General features: G+C 47.1%; 1 protein-coding gene across 1 annotated transcript; it reads right to left on the bottom strand.

Moving 5' to 3' along the window:
• Positions 1-7,044: 7,044 nt before the first annotated feature.
• On the bottom strand, positions 7,045-14,391 carry LOC144946016 (uncharacterized). Its single transcript, XM_078874753.1, has 3 exons — positions 13,922-14,391; positions 13,114-13,331; positions 7,045-9,051 (listed from the first exon to the last, which is right to left on the bottom strand). The coding sequence occupies exons 1-3, from the start codon at positions 14,319-14,321 to the stop codon at positions 8,935-8,937; spliced, it is 735 nt and encodes a 244-aa protein (XP_078730879.1). The 5' UTR covers positions 14,322-14,391; the 3' UTR covers positions 7,045-8,934.
• Positions 14,392-17,274: the final 2,883 nt, after the last annotated feature.

Here is a 17,274-nt window from a genome sequence, read left to right as displayed (position 1 = left end):
TCTTGTGTTATTTTCGTTGACGACTCCTGGGTGTCGGGGCTTGCCTTTGCCCGACGCGTGTCGGTTGTTCGCGTGAAATCGCGCGCAGCATTCGTGTCGCCCCCTGCGTGTGTCGGAACTAATGAGGGAGCCTTGTAACCCATGGACTGGTCTGCTGCTGCTGTTGTTGTTATTAAATCGCACACAGCACCAGCTGTGCGGTGTCGTGCTGCACGTCACTCGCTCGCGTTTTCGATCTGCCCATGCCTCGCACCCCCAGAAAGGCCATCTCGCACCACCAGGGGATGCGGTGCACGCCAGGTTAAGAACCACTGCTCTAGAGGATTGATCATCGTGTTACCCTATTGCATTTCATTTACCATCAGCAGCAGCTGCCTTCAATCCACTGCTGGATGAAGGCCTCCAGAAACTACTGCCGCCGCCGCCGCCGCCGGCTCTCACGATCCCGCGATGTGAATGCTCCACCTGCACCTTGCACACGAACCGATGTTGTCACTCCATCTCCACGATGTTACATCCTCTCAGACGCATTCCATTCCTTCCGTTTCATTTGTAGGCCACCAACGACTCATGTGAATGTTGCACCAATCAGACTTGACGTGTATCAATACAGTATATTTTTACGAAGAGTCTGAACCGATTTGTGTAATAGCGTCGGAATTCAAATTCGCCACGACGAGATGAGGTCCGGGGCAGTGGTAACGTTTGCGTTACCCTGATAGGCAACTCTGAATACCTTGGCCCATGGAGAGAGAGATATATGGGGGGCGGATGCTTGGAATGTCATGGCCGGGCGGAGGCAAGTGACACGGACATTTAAAATAGAACGCGCTAAGGAGAGCACTGCAGATGTGTAATCGTGAATGGGAGGTTGTGATTGACGAGGCATGCGGGGAGGGGGGAGGGAGGGGAGGTCGCCGGGAAGGGCATCGGAGCGCCACCGAGAGGTCTGCGACCCAGGGGAAGATCTATAAAGAGAGCGTCCGAGTATGTCTCGGAGGTCTGAGGCCTACTCGGACTTTCACAAATGTTACGCGCTCCATTATAGTATGATGATGATGATGATTGGGCGGCCAATCTGATTTTTTTAAATTAAAACTAAAATGTCTTATTATGAAACTGATAAATATAATTCCTATGCAGTATATATTGAAATTGTTTTAATCTTTTCCCCCAATCTCACTTTACTTGTGGTATCGCCGTCAAATCATGAGATGTAGAACCCATTCTGATATCTCCCAAAGCAGTGCCACCTTAAGTGTTATAGAATGGTTCACGGAAGCAGTTACCACAGATTTACTTCTGAGGTCCATGTTACAGTGACCTCTGGTCCACACAGTAGAGGACAGACAGCACTTTCCCACCCGCTATGCCATATGAGAGTCATGTTTATGGCAAGGCTATCGAAAACATCATTTTAATTCCCAAAGCTGAAATTTGGACAAAAGTTCGTTCGTCGCAGCCTCACCAGGACAAAAGTGCAGAACAAAATTAATTATAAAATGTTCTTTGTATTTGCAGTCGTTAGTGAGATCCTGGATGCGAACCCAGGATCTAAACAATTTTTAACAATTTTATTTTTTTATCTGGTAAGGCCAACTGAGCTATGTAGATCTTTTTCAGATGCGACCTGGCCACAAATGATAGCTCAACGAAGTGGCTTAGGGGCCGTCCGTAAATGACGTCACACGATTTTCGACGATTTTTGACCCCCCCCCCCATCGTCACACGGCGTCACAAAAAGTCAGACCCCCCTCAAATATGACGTCACAAATCTCTGCCCCCCCCCCCAAAAAAAAAACATGCTTCAAATCGCTTTAAACGATTGTCATTGTAGTGCGCATTTAATGTGCCGCTGCACTCTGATGTTGTAGGAGAAAGATTTATTAAAAAGTCTATTTAATCAAGATGGGCATTTGATGTGACGTCACATTTCTCAAACAGCCACTGGAGCTCTGCACTTTTACATCAAAAAGATTTCAAACAAAAAAAATGTAAAACTGCTTTGTACGTTTCATCTGTTGTCCTTCCCCCGCACCTTCGATTAACAACGGTTGACTACGTACGGTGCGTAAGAAGTTCAACGTAGACACGCATAACACGTAGACCTTCAGGCGCATGGGGCACACCAGCTTTTAGTGTTGTTGTCGATGCGTGGTGGTTGCTCATCCAAGCGTTATCCAGGCTCAACACAGCTTAGCTTTTTGAGACCTGACCACATCGGCTTTCATTCTGGGCGATTTGTTTCGAGGTTCCTGGGTGACATTTACGTCTCTAAACATTCTCGTGAACCCATGGCCCACGGCGGAGGCTTCCCTTCTCCCAGAGGCAACCCAAAGGACAGAACTTCTGAACTGGATACCGATCGCTGGCGATGGTTAACCAATTTACTACATACATTTTACGCGATCTAACCCAAAAAACCCCTCTATTATGAACACCACACCCCTTTGTAAATCTACTGCTGGATGAAGACCTCCACGTGCTTTTTAGTAACGGGGGGGAGGGGTTGTTTGACCATACTTCACCGCGCTGGTCGGTACGGGTCGGTGAAGGAGTCCGGAGAAAGAGAAAGAGAGAGAGGGATGTGTGGGGCAGCATCACCTGTTCAATCCGTCTCGGATCACCGGGTTCGTATCGCGAGGCTGTGCTCCCCACGGTGCCAGGAGCCCCAACCAATCACGCGTGCGTGCACTCGATGTGAGAAAACGCGTTCCGTGTGTGCGCAAAGCACCACGCCAGCGGGTTGTCCGAGGCGCGTTAAAGAATGCCCCGATGGAATCTATAAGGCGACGATCGTAAACATCAATCTGTAATGCGGGGCGGCGGTAGCCCTCCCGGGAGCCGTTCCAACGTTTGATCTCCGTTTTTTTGTGATGTCGGACCGAGCTGACCTCGGCTCTTCGTGGCACGGACCCCACTGCACGTGCTGGCCCCCCCCAACCCGCCCGCTGCCGCCCCCCCCCCCCCACCGGTGTTGTCTTCGTGACGCGCAGGGCGCGCGTCACCGACTCCATGGGCGTGTTCAGGCGCACGTGGTGGCACGTCGAGCGAACGAAGCGGAGAGTTTGCTCTTGACTTAAAGCTTTCGTGACTTGCAGGTATGAATATTGTTTGGGTGTTTCGGTAAAGTCACGTAGGTAGAACAATAAAGTAATAAAAAATCTGAATGAAAATAAAGTGAATAAAAATAATAAATAATAATAATTAATAATAAAAATATCACGACGTTTCGATCGCAACACAAGCAATTGCCATTAGCTGAAGAAAGAGGGGGAAACGCTGCTGAGGCAGGCTGTTTTAAAGGTTTAAAACAGCCTGCTTCAGCAGCTTTCCCCCCTCTATTTTTCACATGATGACGATTGCTTGTGTTGCGATCGAAACGTCGTGATATTTTTATTTTTTATTCACTTCATTTTCATATTTTATTCGATTGTTCTATCTACGTGACTTTACCGAAAGACCCAAAGAATAAGAGAGTTTGCCGTCGTGATAACTTAAAGCGGCCCTGCCCAGCCCCTCTCCTTCACTTTGAGGCTTTCAAAGCGGCCGGCGCGGGGTTTTGGAGCCCGTGCCCCCTCGCACGGCGTCGAGCACCGGGGCGTGTGGCGGAGGAGGAGGGCAGGTGGATGGAGGTAAACAGAAAAAACCTGCCGCTAATGGGAGGCTGCTGTTCAAAAAGCGTTGCCAGCTGGCGCGTGGCCACATGCAATAGGTGAAAGCGAACTAAATAAAAACTTCAAGTGTTTGCAGACATATTTGGCCAATGCCCTCCGATTTGGACCGTACTAACTTTCAAGGCAACGTGTCCTTGCCAGTTAATGGGATAAGTAATGTTGTTGTGGTCGTCATAGAGCTACACGTGGAGACTGACGATGTTATTGTTTACATTCAGAGCGCAGTCGTGCCACTTAAAACACACAGGACTGGGTTTTGTGTCAAGGGAAGCAAGGGTCTTCTTTGAATATCAAGCAATGTGCTATTTCTACTCCTTAGGCAAGTGCCTCGTGCATCGATGATGGCTTGCTTCCCACAGTGATTCTGTGCGTTCTCGACTGTCACCGGCGGGGAAGTTGGTAACTTAGCGAGTCGAATGTGCTTACGGGTAGTGTAGCGGTTAGCGTGCTCCGCTGCGAACCTGGCCAGCTGGGTTCGATTCCCGCTCACGGCCAACACCAAGTGACGATTATCTTAACCGGTCCTGGACCTCCCCTAGGTCGGCTCAGCCTCAAATAAATACCTGGTGAGATGTGTAAATATGGCCAATGAAGAGATAAAGGTGGTCGAGCGAGGTGCTGGCCACCCACCCCCTCGTGTGCCGTGCTGGTCTTCATAGGTGCTCGCTCACAGCACTTGCCCCTACAGTCTCTTAAGACTATACGGGGGAATCTTCTTTTGTCTTCTTGAACTTCTTTCGCACCGTACGTAGCCAACCGTGCTTATCGGAGGTGAGTCGGTGGAGCTGTGAGCTCCCTCCTTCTTTGTGATCTCGCCGGAGAGACTCAGAAAGCGTGCAACAGAGCCGATCCGAGTGCTGCCTACATCAGTCAGCGGGGTCTTCAGCCACACAGACTCCCCGTGTGTGGCGGTGTTGATGTTGGCAGTGCCGGATTATCCCAGTAGCACAAGCTGCTGCAAATGCTACGGGCCCCGCACGCTAAATACTTTAAAGCTATCAATTCCGGTTCAGTGATTCTGCACTTGCTCTATTACTATAGTACCATACTGCCTTCAACGTTTATGAACTAGGTGTTTAAGATTAGCGATTTGTGGTATTATCTGGCTGTATACCAAATGAAAGTAAACAAAATTGTGTTTTAATATTTACGTGTTTTAAAAAAAAATTAGGGCCCCTTTATAACATATACTACAGGCCCCGTAACTAGCTGAATCCGACACTGAATGTTGGATTTGTTTTTCTTCAAAGGAGGCTGTAAGGACGTACTTGTGTGTCTTCCAATGAGATTGTTTGCTGTGGCAGAGTTCAGAGAAGAGATGTATGCTTTGGGTGGCACCGATGCCTCTGACGTGCGGATGATGTGGCCTGGCCTGCGTGACTGCACGGCCGTGGCTGATTTCAGGACCTCAGTGCTAGGAGTTCGTCATGTGGACCTTTTTTTGCCAGTATCAAAGTATGAAAAATAATAATAGGTTTTTACCCTTTCTGGCAATAAAATAGGCGTTAAGATGTCTGAACACCAAATAAGGTACATTTTGCAAGGAATCAAGTCCGCATTAACCACACGTACTTGTGGTGAACATTACAACAAACATGCTGCGATAATATACGCATTGTATATGATAATATACGCATTGTATATGATAATATACGCATTGTATATGATAATATACGCATTGTATATGATAATATACGCATTGTATATGATAATATACGCATTGTATATGATAATATACGCATTGTATATGATAATATACGCATTATATATGATAATATACGCATTGTATATGATAATATACGCATTGTATATGATAATATACGCATTGTATATGATAATATACGCATTGTATATGATAATATACGCATTGTATATGATAATATACGCATTGTATATGATAATATACGCATTGTATATGATAATATACGCATTGTATATGATAATATACGCATTGTATATGATAATATACGCATTGTATATGATAATATACGCATTGTATATGATAATATACGCATTGTAGGCCAATCGGTTTCAAAGACAATGCGTCTATTATTAGAGAATGTTTGTTTGTATGTTCACCAGAAGTCCCGTGTGTGTGGTTAATGCACACGTGATTCCTTGCAAAATGTATCTATGTGGTGTTTAAACATATCAATACCAGTTCTATAGCCAGAAAGGGTAAATCTTGAACTTATTTATTTCCAGAGGTGTGGACTCGAGTCATGTGACTTGGACTCGAGTCAGACTCGAGTCATGAATTTGATGACTTGCGACTCGACTTGGACTTGCATAACAATGACTTTGTCCCACCTCTGTTTATTTCCCATACTAGTTTCGTCTGTCCTCCGCAGCGAATTTTTAAATGTTTTCCGAATGCAGCGTCGATGGGCACTTCTCCACGGCTTTGAGGTGCCCTGCATGTGTGCAGGTTCAGTGGGAGATTTATTGCGGCCATGAGTGGGAAGAAATCGAGTAACAGACTCATGCCATCAAGGGTACTGCCGCATTCATGGTTCCTGGGCCGTAATCTCGTTACTCAAATGCATTATTTTACGGATATTTCCGGGATAGCGCTACCAGCATGGGCTGCTGCAAACAATACCCATTGTTGTTCCGTCCTTAGGATCTCACTTCCACGTCCCCAAACGTTGAGTGACCCGGACTGACCACCGGCGTGGTGAAGTATGGTCAAAACGCCTTGATGACCTGCGCTTGACGTGGCAAAGCGAGGCCGTCATCCTGCAGCAGCGGCGGCCTTGACGAAAGGGCCCAAAGTTCACGAGTCGACCAAAAGTTGTGCCCAGCCAAAAATACCAACAACAAAAAGCAAGCCCGTAACGACACGCGTACAAAAAACAAACCAGGCACGCGGAAACCAAATACACTCAAAGTGTAAGTTTAATAACTACGAAAAAAAAGCTAATGTTACAATTAATACAAAAAAAAGCACGTGCCAAACGTGATAAGCATGAGGCGATGTATCTTGTGCTGTGAGTGCGTTGTGTTGCGCGGGCAGTGGCGAAACGAGTGTGCGGGGTCACCACTCAATGTCACGAAGCTCCGAGTAAACCCAGAGGTGCTGATCAAAAAAACCATCGTTCCATCGAAGCGGTGTGCGAAATCTTCCTACCAGAGGTGGGACAAAGTCATTGTTATGCAAGTCCAAGTCGAGTCGCAAGTCATCAAATTCATGACTCGAGTCTGACTCGAGTCCAAGTCACATGACTCGAGTCCACATCTCATAGGTGGGACAAAGTCATTGTTATGCAAGTCCAAGTCGAGTCGCAAGTCATCAAATTCATGACTCGAGTCTGACTCGAGTCCAAGTCACATGACTCGAGTCCACATCTCATAGGTGGGACAAAGTCATTGTTATGCAAGTCCAAGTCGAGTCGCAAGTCATCAAATTCATGACTCGAGTCTGACTCGAGTCCAAGTCACATGACTCGAGTCCACACCTCTGCTTCCTACCCCCACCCACCCCACCCTCCCCGATCGCCAATGTCATCGTTGTATCACGACTATACGTTGATCGTTACAGAACACAGATCATGAATCTAAACCGGTGGGTCTTAGCCCCCCCAGGGGGTGCACGCACACCCTGGGGGTGCGAGATGCCCTTTCGGGAGGGGAGATGGGGGCGGGTGCGAGACACGGCCATTTTTTTTTTTAGAAAGTAAATAATGAAACTAATTTAGCACGGGGCACCGTGCTAACTTAGTTTCATCAACCCGGACATGTTTATTAACATTTGTTGTTAAGATTGAGAACCAGATTGGCGAGGCGTGATCGTGTGGCCGACGCCATATATCAAAAATCGCGATACGATATGTTCACGATATGGCGATTATCGCGATGTGACCCCCGTCTCACCACGCACACCTCCCCTCCCCTCTACTTAAGCATTATAACTGCATCTCGCATCTTGCGTCATTATTGTTTTTAGCTCGCAGGCCCTCCGAATAATTATTCGAATATTCTTCATCGGCACTTGACTCAACATCAGCCTGGCACGAGACGCTCACGCCATCAGTAGCACTGACATCAGTGAGTCACAGAGAAGCCGTTTGCGGTTGCAGCTCGCTGACCCGCCCCGTAATGGACATCTGTGAAAAAGAGCTTCATTGCTCATCGGATTCCTACGGTCCCAGTAAAGATTCTGATTCTGATTCATTAAAAACCAACGGTGAATATGATCCGTTATGATACGACGGCATAGTATGAATGTGATGATGTCATATTATTATTATTGATGTGGTGGCGTCATTTTATTCTGAATGTGATGACGTCATAGTATTATGAATATGATGACCTCATATTAGTATGAATATGATGACCTTATATTGATATTACCGTACGGTCAATTATAGCACCAATGTCACAGCGGTAAAATGTTACATTTACTCTTTGGTTCTTTCGGTAAAGTCACGTGGAAATTTCCACGTGGCTTTACCGAAAGAATCAAAGAATAATTCCTGCAGTCACGAAAGCTACAAATCATGTTAAACTTAATGTCATCGTGTTTGTGATGTATTATTTGAAGAGAGAAAAAATAATGATTTTTTTGTGTTTTTTAAGGTTTTTTTTAGTTTTTTGGTTTTAAATTGCAACGAATTATATGAATCGATGTTGGGAGCCAATAAAAATAGTTGTGACTTCGACAAAATTTTGAATAATAAGATGAAAAGGAAAGAAAATTTGCGATGTCACCATATTTGTGTGTGTGGGGGGGGGGAACGGGACAATACGATTATCGTTCACCTAACATCGTACGTGGATCTAACATCCCTCCACATTTAGAAAATGCAATGCGTTGAGAGTATTTGGCTGCTATGAATTTCCACACGATAAAGGCACTTCGTGGAGCTATAATTTGTGGCCAGGTGACTTCTGAAAAATAACTATACTGTATAGTATAGCTCAATTGGGCTTTACCTGATAAAATGAACATCGGTATTTTAGTTTAGGAGGGGAAGGAGCCCCTGACTCGTAATAAGAATGATGTTCTTATTTCAGATGCACTTCTGCGGCCGGTTGGAACGCTCTTCCGATATTAGGAAGCCACTGGAGATTTGCCCCTTTAAATCAAGATTGAAAACTCATCTCTTCAAGAACCACTTGTTGCGTCTAGTTTGTTGTCTTCCAGCGCCCCCGATTAGCACGGTTGGCTACGTACGGTGCGAAAGAAGTTCAACATACATACACATGGCACCATCTCCCCAGTGAATCCGCTGTGAGCATCCGGCCGCGCGCCCTCTCAATCGTGGTCGCCGGCTGGGGGCGACTCGGCGCCACCCGGAGGCGAGGAGGCCTGCGGACCTCCCGGGCGCTGCTTCTTGTAGAACACTCTTTGATTCTGGAACCACGAGGTCACCTGGCCACCATCATCAACAACACGAGACAAACACACGCGGTCACGGAACGGTGTCGGGTGACGTCGGCAGCTGCGGCACAAACGACCACCGCATTGCGCGGCGCTTTTAGATGTGCTTCTGCGGCCGTCTGGAACGCTCCTCCCTTCCGATATTAGGAAGACGCTGGAGCGCTCTACTTTTAAATAATCTGGATAGAAAATTCATTTCTTTAGAACTGCCTTTTTGTGTTCAGCTTGTTGTCCTTCCCGCACCTCCGATTCGCACGGTTGGCTACGTACGGTGCGAAAAAGTTCAACATTCATACAACGTAGACTCTCAGCTGCCTATATGGCAGCAGTTTTTTTTACGAATGGTACGAAAGAAGTTCAACATACTGTACACACAATGACCAACTCGCACCACCAACAAATGCGGCTCTGTCCAGACCACCAGCTCAACGGAACTGAATGTGCGACCATGTCTGTCGTTGTGACCGCCAACTCAAAGAGTCGAGAAAACGTGACCGTGCCAACTACTTGAAAGACAAAGAGCGACACGCGTTTAGATATTTTTGAGCACGTGGTTTGGACAAGGCCGGAGGCTTTTGTACATTAAATGCAAATATCTTTGTTATTGGTCTGCTGTAATTTACAGGGAATGAATAGGCAGAGTTTGACTTCTATATTTTGGGGGGTAGGCAAGCGGTTCGCTTTGTCCCGCACGTAAGGAATCGCGTGTGCATATCATTAATGATTATTATAAACTACTGAAAATAAACTAATAAAGGTGACCAGTTTGGGGAGGGCTTGCCTCCCCCCCCCCGTGCCCCCGCCCTTTTTATCGTGGTTTTTATTCTTATCTTAAATGTATTATTTTTTATTTAAAATTTTTACTTTATTATTTTTAGTTTTATTTTCTATCTACGTGACTTTACCGACAGAACCAATAATATGAATTCCTACAGTCACAAAAGTTTTAAGTCAATGAGTAGTTATTGTGGATGGTATCTTATACTCTATTGGGAGTGCCAGAACTTTTTTTTCATGAATCCATGGTGGGTGGCGTATAGGGCGACCCGTAATCTCTCAATAGCCCACTGATTTGTAACTAATGAAACCACGGACTTCTCAACAGCTTTTTGACTGCTGACCATCGAACAAAGACGGTCACCACATCGCGTGGCGCTTTCAGACGCGCTTCTTGGGCCGTCTGGAACCGCTCTTCCGTCCGACATTAGGAAGCCACTGGAGCTGTGCACTTTTAAAACTAGATTTAAAACTAATTTCTTTAAAATTGCTTTTTGTGTTTAGTTCGTTATCCTCCCCACGCACCCACGATTAGCACCGTCGGCTTGCGTACCGTGGGAACGAAGTTCAACATACATATGTAGTGACTACTCATACATGACAACAGAATACATGCCGATAAACGGTGCGTGCAGCCTATTGAGATGCAGTCGCTCTCAGACTCATCAATATAAAACCAAATACAAATCCCATTGTCTCGTGCACACACAAAGTGCATCCCCTGCTTTGCGCAACAGGTTTTTGTCTTTACAGCTGCCCTCCCACCCCACCCCTTGAACCCCACCACCCTCCTACCCCACGCCACACCCCACCCCCACGCCACACCCCACCCCCACTCTCCACCCCCACACCACACCTCGCCGCCACTCTCCACCCCACCCCTTCACCACACCTCACCCCCACTCTCCAACCCACCTCACCCCCACTCTGCACCCCACCCGCACGCCACACCTTACCGCCATGGGCGTGGTGGTGATGGTGGTGGGACCCTTTGAAATTCAAATGTCGACCTTTGGGGAAGGCGCGTGTGTGCATGCACGCGCCGCATTAGCATGCGAAAGAGTTCTGCCGCGCTTCATCACCTGCATCATTAGCATCGCAAGGTCGTGAGAGCGGGGGGAGCGACGGCTTTGCATTTACGCATCACTTCTTTCTCATCCGTACGCAGCCGACCGTGCCAATCGGAGGTGCGGCTTGGCGAGGCCTTTATCCAGCAGTGGATTGAGCCTCTAACTCCTGCACCAAATTGTTAAAATGCGAGTGGATCGCTCATCTCCTGCGGCGCAACGCGGCGGTGTTGCCGAAGCAGCAGCAATGCAACTGCCACGTGCGTTAATCACGCGCGTGACGATTTACGAGACACACCTAACTTCAATTGCGATGTAATGATCTTCTTAGGTTTTTTCGGTAAAGTCACGTAGGTAAAACATCAAAATGAATGAAAATAAAATAAAATCAAAAATCACGACGTTTCGGAGGCAACACAAGTCTCCGTCATCAGGTGGGACCGTCACAGCCAGATTTAATGCCCACACGTGACCTTTCCAGGTGACCCACCCACTCACAGGCACTCAATCCGCTCATTAAATACATTCCAGTACAAGTCACGTGTCGTATCTACGCTTAAACAATCGCTGCTTGATAATGTCTGCAAAAACAATTAGCTGATGGGACCAGAACAGATGCATGTTCATGCGTGGAGACGGAACGGGGTTTTGCTTTTGTTATACTGTGTATCATTGGGGCCGACTGGAGACAAATCCCAGCAAAGGGCCTCCCCTCTATCGCTGTTATCCCGCGATCATCTCTCATCCCGTAACGTCTCGCCTCCTGCCCGCGGCTATCTCTCACCTTTGGGACCCCCTCCAGACCCCCATGGGGGGGTGAGGCGGGGTAACCACCCCCCAACCCCCACCCACCCTCTCCCTTGATCCCCGAACGCCCAACGGGCAAAGCAGCAGCAGCAGCAGCAGGAGGCTCGGCTCTGTGCGGAGTGTGAATGGCTGGGGTGAGAAACGGCGATGGGGCGTGGAGATAGAGCAGCAAGTCGGGAGGGAGACATCGGCGCTAGGCCACGGTCAGGTTTGTAATTTAAGGCGCAGCCCTGCAAGTGCTTGGTAATTTCTACTGCTAGCTCGTAGTCGGATGGGGGGCAATGAGTTCACCACAATTGTACGCAAGCACGGGGCACGCGCGCGCACAAAGACGCGCACACCCCAACGACAAAGATCCCCCCTGCAGCCTAAACAGGCTGTCAGCGCAAGTGATTTTAGCGAGCACCTATGAAGCCTGGCACGGCACACGAGGGGTGGATAGCCAGCGCCACGCTTGGCCGCCTTTGTCTCTCTAGTGGCGATGTTTACACGCCGCACCAGGTATTTATTTGAGGCTGAGTCGACCTAGGGGACGTAGCAGTCGAAAACCGCTCAATTTAAAGATTCCTTTCTTTTTTATTAGAACAAATTTTGAATGAACTTAATACTCTATGAGGGGAAGCTCTTATCTTTTATTGTTTTCTAACTATTCAGATTCGAACATCATAAAATGCATATTTTTTTCGTTCAAAACCGCTTGAATCCGAAAAATCTCAAAACGCAATATAACATAGAACAATGGTTCTTGCTTTAATTTGTTTTGCTGTTGAACGCACTTTCAAATGAAAAACCCCGCAATCTTATAGTTTGAATGATTTATGAATGACACCAGGCACAAACAATGCATGGGGCACTTAAAATCGAGATTTCGAGGCCTTACTTTAAAATGAATAACGTCGAATATTCACATTTTTTCAATTGTTTGTTGTCCTAAAAGCTACCTGGGTAGCAAAATGTCAGCTTTATGCCTTGTCGGGAAGTACCCTTGCGTTTTATTGAGACGTACATACAGATCAAGGTATTTATTTTTATATTGTTATTCTGGCTGAAAATACTCTTTGGTTCTTTCGGTAAAGTCACGTAGGTATATAATACTATTTTAAAATATTATTTTTTAAAATATTATTTTATACCTACTTGACTTTACCGAAAGAACCAAAGAGTATGGATTCCTGCAGTCACGAAAGCTTCAAAGTCAAGTAGGTATAAAATAACATTTTAAAATATTATTATATACCTACTTGACTTCACCGAAAGAACTAAAGAGTATGGATTCCTGCAGTCACGAAAACTTCAAATCAAGATTGGATGAAAATAGCTGAATAAAAACGGACGCGTCGCGTGGTGTGGTGGGTGGAGTGGGTGGGGGGGAGCGGTGGGTCAGCGAACCCTGAGCCCTCACCTGCTCTGGAGTGAGGCCGATGGTGGCCCCGAGGCTGGCCCGCTCCGCGGCTCCCGGGCGCGGCGCGCGCGCGAACTGCCTCTCGAGGGCGTCCAGTTGCTCCGCCGTGAAGCGCGGACGCTGTCGGCCTCGGCACCGCTTCGGCCTCCCCACCGCCTCGTGGCCTCGATCCGAGCCCGCGGAGTCCGCGGCGACCTCGGAGGCCGCGGCGCCGTTGCCTGATAGGGAAGGACGCAGGTGGGACGACGGGGGGGACGCGGCGGTCAAACTTCCACACTCAAAATAAAAAAAAACATTTGAATATATATTCGTACCGGAGGAAGCCAATGAGCTACGGATATCCACTCGTATGGTGGGTGCCAATCCGTTTAATGGAAACCCCCTCGGTTGCCAATGTCCATGCACGTTAACACTCTGTCCTCTCTCTGTGCGATATGGAGACCATCACATGAACAACATTCCACCCAGGTGAGCCACGGACGTCTATCTATTCACGGGGCTCACGCTTGGGGTGTTTTGCGCTATAATATTTGATTTTCGCTAAATTTTCGAGATTAACCCACACGCGTGCACAATGAGGGACACGAAGCAGTTCCTGCACACACACACACACGTGGGTGTATACGAGAAGACATTTGTGTTGATATGATTTACGGACGGTGAATGAGTGTGCATCAAAAACAAGGGAAACCACTTTCGTTGCGTGGATTATGTAACGCTTTCGAACATGCGATCGTCCTTGCAAGCCCTATTGTCCCATAACTGTTTGAATGAATGTGTAGGTAGGTGGGTACTCTTGACGACTTACCAGAAGCTACAGCTGCGCTCTCCATCAGTGTCCCAGCAGCAGCAATAGCGGCGTGCCGCTGCTGCAGGTAGTGCCACGGAACAGGGAGAGGAGCCGGCGGCCCCATCAAGGGATACGCGCGCACGTAGACGACCTCGCCGGACAGCAGCGGGTGAGGAGGCAGGAGGACGCCACTCGCCGCGGGCCACGGGAAGGCCAGGGGGCCCTGTAGCGGCGAGATCACGGGCCTCGCGGGGCCCACGGGGCCCACGGGACCCACGGGCCCCATGAGGCCCACAGGACCCACGCGGGCCGGGCCCTGCTCGACGTCGTCCGCGAGCAGCGCCTCGATGGTGAAGGGCCTCTTGGGGTGGTTGTAGCCCAGCGGGTGCGCCAGATAGGAGCCTCCGTAGATATTCATGGTGGAGTTGAGGTCGGGAACAGTCACCGACGAGCCGCGCGACCAAAGACACTTTGACCTGGCGTGTGACCCTCCCTTTTAAAACTCACGGCTCGCACGGCGCATTATTTACATGCAACTCAAATGCAAATGGGGGGGGGGGGTCGCTTGCGAAGAGGGCTTCGCGCACCGATTGCGTTGTGTGAACGCCAAAGATGAGGGCGGGCAATGCGCGCATGAATAGCCCGGCCAACGAACTCTCGCGGTCTATTTTCACGGCTTGGAACTTTTGAAAGTGAGAATTATTTGAACGTCGTCGTAATTTTGTCGATTCCACTGCTGGATGAGAGGCCTTCACGAGTCACCTCTCACGATCCCACGATGTTATCAATCCACCGAGCGCCTGATGGAAAGTAAATGGGATGTCTCGTTTACGTTTTTGCTACAGTTTGACTTTAATTCTCTTTCATAGTCTCCCCAAAAGTTCGGCATGAAGACAATTTAAATTACGGTAGCGAGATGTTAACTACCTTGCCTAGTATGCAGGAGGTCGTGGGTTCGATCCACGACCCCTGTAGTATGTTTGGAGTTTGTACGTTCTCCCCGTGGTCGCGTTACTTTTTAGCCGGGTCCTCCGGTTTTCCCTCCACATTTAGAAACGTGTTTTACGAGTAATTGGCTGCTATACATTTACACATGATAAGCCATTTTGTGGAGCTATCACTTGTGGCCAGGTCGCTTCTGAAAAAGAAGCTATATAGCTCAGTGGGCCTTACCTGGTAAAATACAAGTTTTTGTTCGTCTTTTCCATCATTAGCAGCATGCACAGCGATTGATTCTTACCGACGGAATCCACGCAGCGCTCTACGGGGCCATCAAGATCTCAACACAGGCGCCGACAGGAGTGCTCTAAAATGGACGAAAAAACATATCGGAGTTGCGGGTGAAGGACAGCGAACTGAACAGCTTTCTTTGTGTTCAATTTGTCGTCCTTCCCCCTCGCCCACTCCAACGAGCACGGTTGGCTACGTACGATGCGAAATGTGTGCAGCCATTGCCGCATTATCCCAGTAGCACAAGTAGCTACACATGCTACGGGCCCCGCGCTAAATGCTTTCAAGATATAAATTCGGGTTCAGTTATTCTGCACTTGCTCTATTACTAAAGTACTATACCGCCTTTAACTTTTATGAACGACTGGGTGTTTAATGTTCGGGGCCGTCCATAAATGACGTCACGCACCTAGGGGGTCAGACATTTGTGAGAAATAAGACGTCACATCAAAATGCGCAACTTTAAATATGAACAACACGTTCTACTTAATTAAATAGAATCGTTATAACAACACTAATTTTGATTAATTTTTATTATTAACTATTTGATTATTTTAATTTATTAAGGTCACCTTTTATTTATTCCATGAAGGAGCATTCTGCTTATCCAGAATGAAGAAGCATAAATTTAGTTATTCAACATTTTTATTTTAATGATTCTACCAGCGCTTTTCATTCTGTGGAATGATATGTGATTGTTATAATTGTACTCTCCATTTTGCTTCATTCTACTACAAAGTTTCAAGTATTTTTTATAGTTATAATTACTTTTAATATATGATAATTCTAAGATAATTTCAATATAATATTCTGAACATCTGCAGTTTTAGTTAGACGATTAATATTTTCAAGTGAATTTTATGCTAAATTTCAGCTTTCCAACGCCTCCTTTTTAATCAATTAAATACGCACTACAATGACAATAGTTTAAAGCGATTTGAAGCATGTTTTATTTTCAAAATGGAAATATGTTTTTGGGGGGGGTGCAGAGCTTTGTGACATCATATTTGATAAATCGCTAAGGGAACAGTCCCTTAGCGATTTATCGTATTATCTGGCTGTACAGCAGATGAAAAAAATGCAATTACTTTACTATGCAAGTTAAAAATTCGTGTTTTACAATTGATGTTTTTTTAAGTAAGGGCCCCTTTATAACATGTGCTACAGGCCCCGCACTAGCTTAATGCGTCACTGTGTGCAGCACACGTGCATATGTACATAAATGCATGCGTTTCGCGAAAGGGCCGCGTGTCAGTCAATTATCATCACACACGCACACACACGAGTGTTCGATCGCGGTGCGTCAGTGAAGTCGCGCACAGGTCCGTTACAACGCGTTCTGTCGGAATACGCCCGTACGTTGGCACCGTTTGAAAAAAGTTTTCGGGTCGATCCAAAGGGTGATTTGAAGCGTTCGTGACTGCAGGAATCTATACTCTTTGGTTCTTTCGGTAAAGTCACGTAGGTAGAAATGATCGCTTGTGTTGCGATAGAAACGTCGTGATTTATTTTATTTCTACCTACGTGACTTTACAGAAAGAACCAACGAGTATCGATCCGAAGGGTTTGACACACCCACTGCCCCACTTTGACGTGCGCGTGTTGCTGAACGGGAGTCGTGGCGAAGTGTTTTGTGCACGTCCCCATACACCCGGCGGCGACTTGTAAGAGTTTATTGACCACAGTACACATTGGTGTGCAGAGACGGGCATAGTGATTGTGTACAACAACAATCAGGCCGTGGGTTCTCGAATACATCTGCGGAGTTGAGACTGCCAAATAGTAGGAAATCCCCTCGCCTCGGCAATCTTCTTCGCAATATCAGCAGCAACAATGGTTACATGAATATTTTCATCATCATCTGGAGCACCATTCCCATACTTGTCAACCCATTCGGTTTACCCCGTGTTCTTGTGCAGAAAAAATGAATTTTCACGTCCATACGGCGTATAGTCGTTTTAATACGGGATCAATAAAATGTTTGTCTCTTTGTTTGTGTTTCTCCCTTGTGATGGGACTTTGTAGAATGAATATTGAGATGTATAAGGGCACGGGGTGACCAATAAGGCCTGAATTGGTCTGAAATAAGGTATGGCACTGATAAGGGGTTGATAGGAATGCATTCTCTCACTATAAACACC

Source organism: Lampetra fluviatilis, chromosome 39 (genome assembly GCF_964198595.1).
Source record: "Lampetra fluviatilis chromosome 39, kcLamFluv1.1, whole genome shotgun sequence".
In the NCBI taxonomy this organism is placed as follows: Eukaryota; Metazoa; Chordata; class Hyperoartia; order Petromyzontiformes; family Petromyzontidae; genus Lampetra; species Lampetra fluviatilis.
This window is presented reverse-complemented; position numbering and strand designations above follow the sequence as displayed.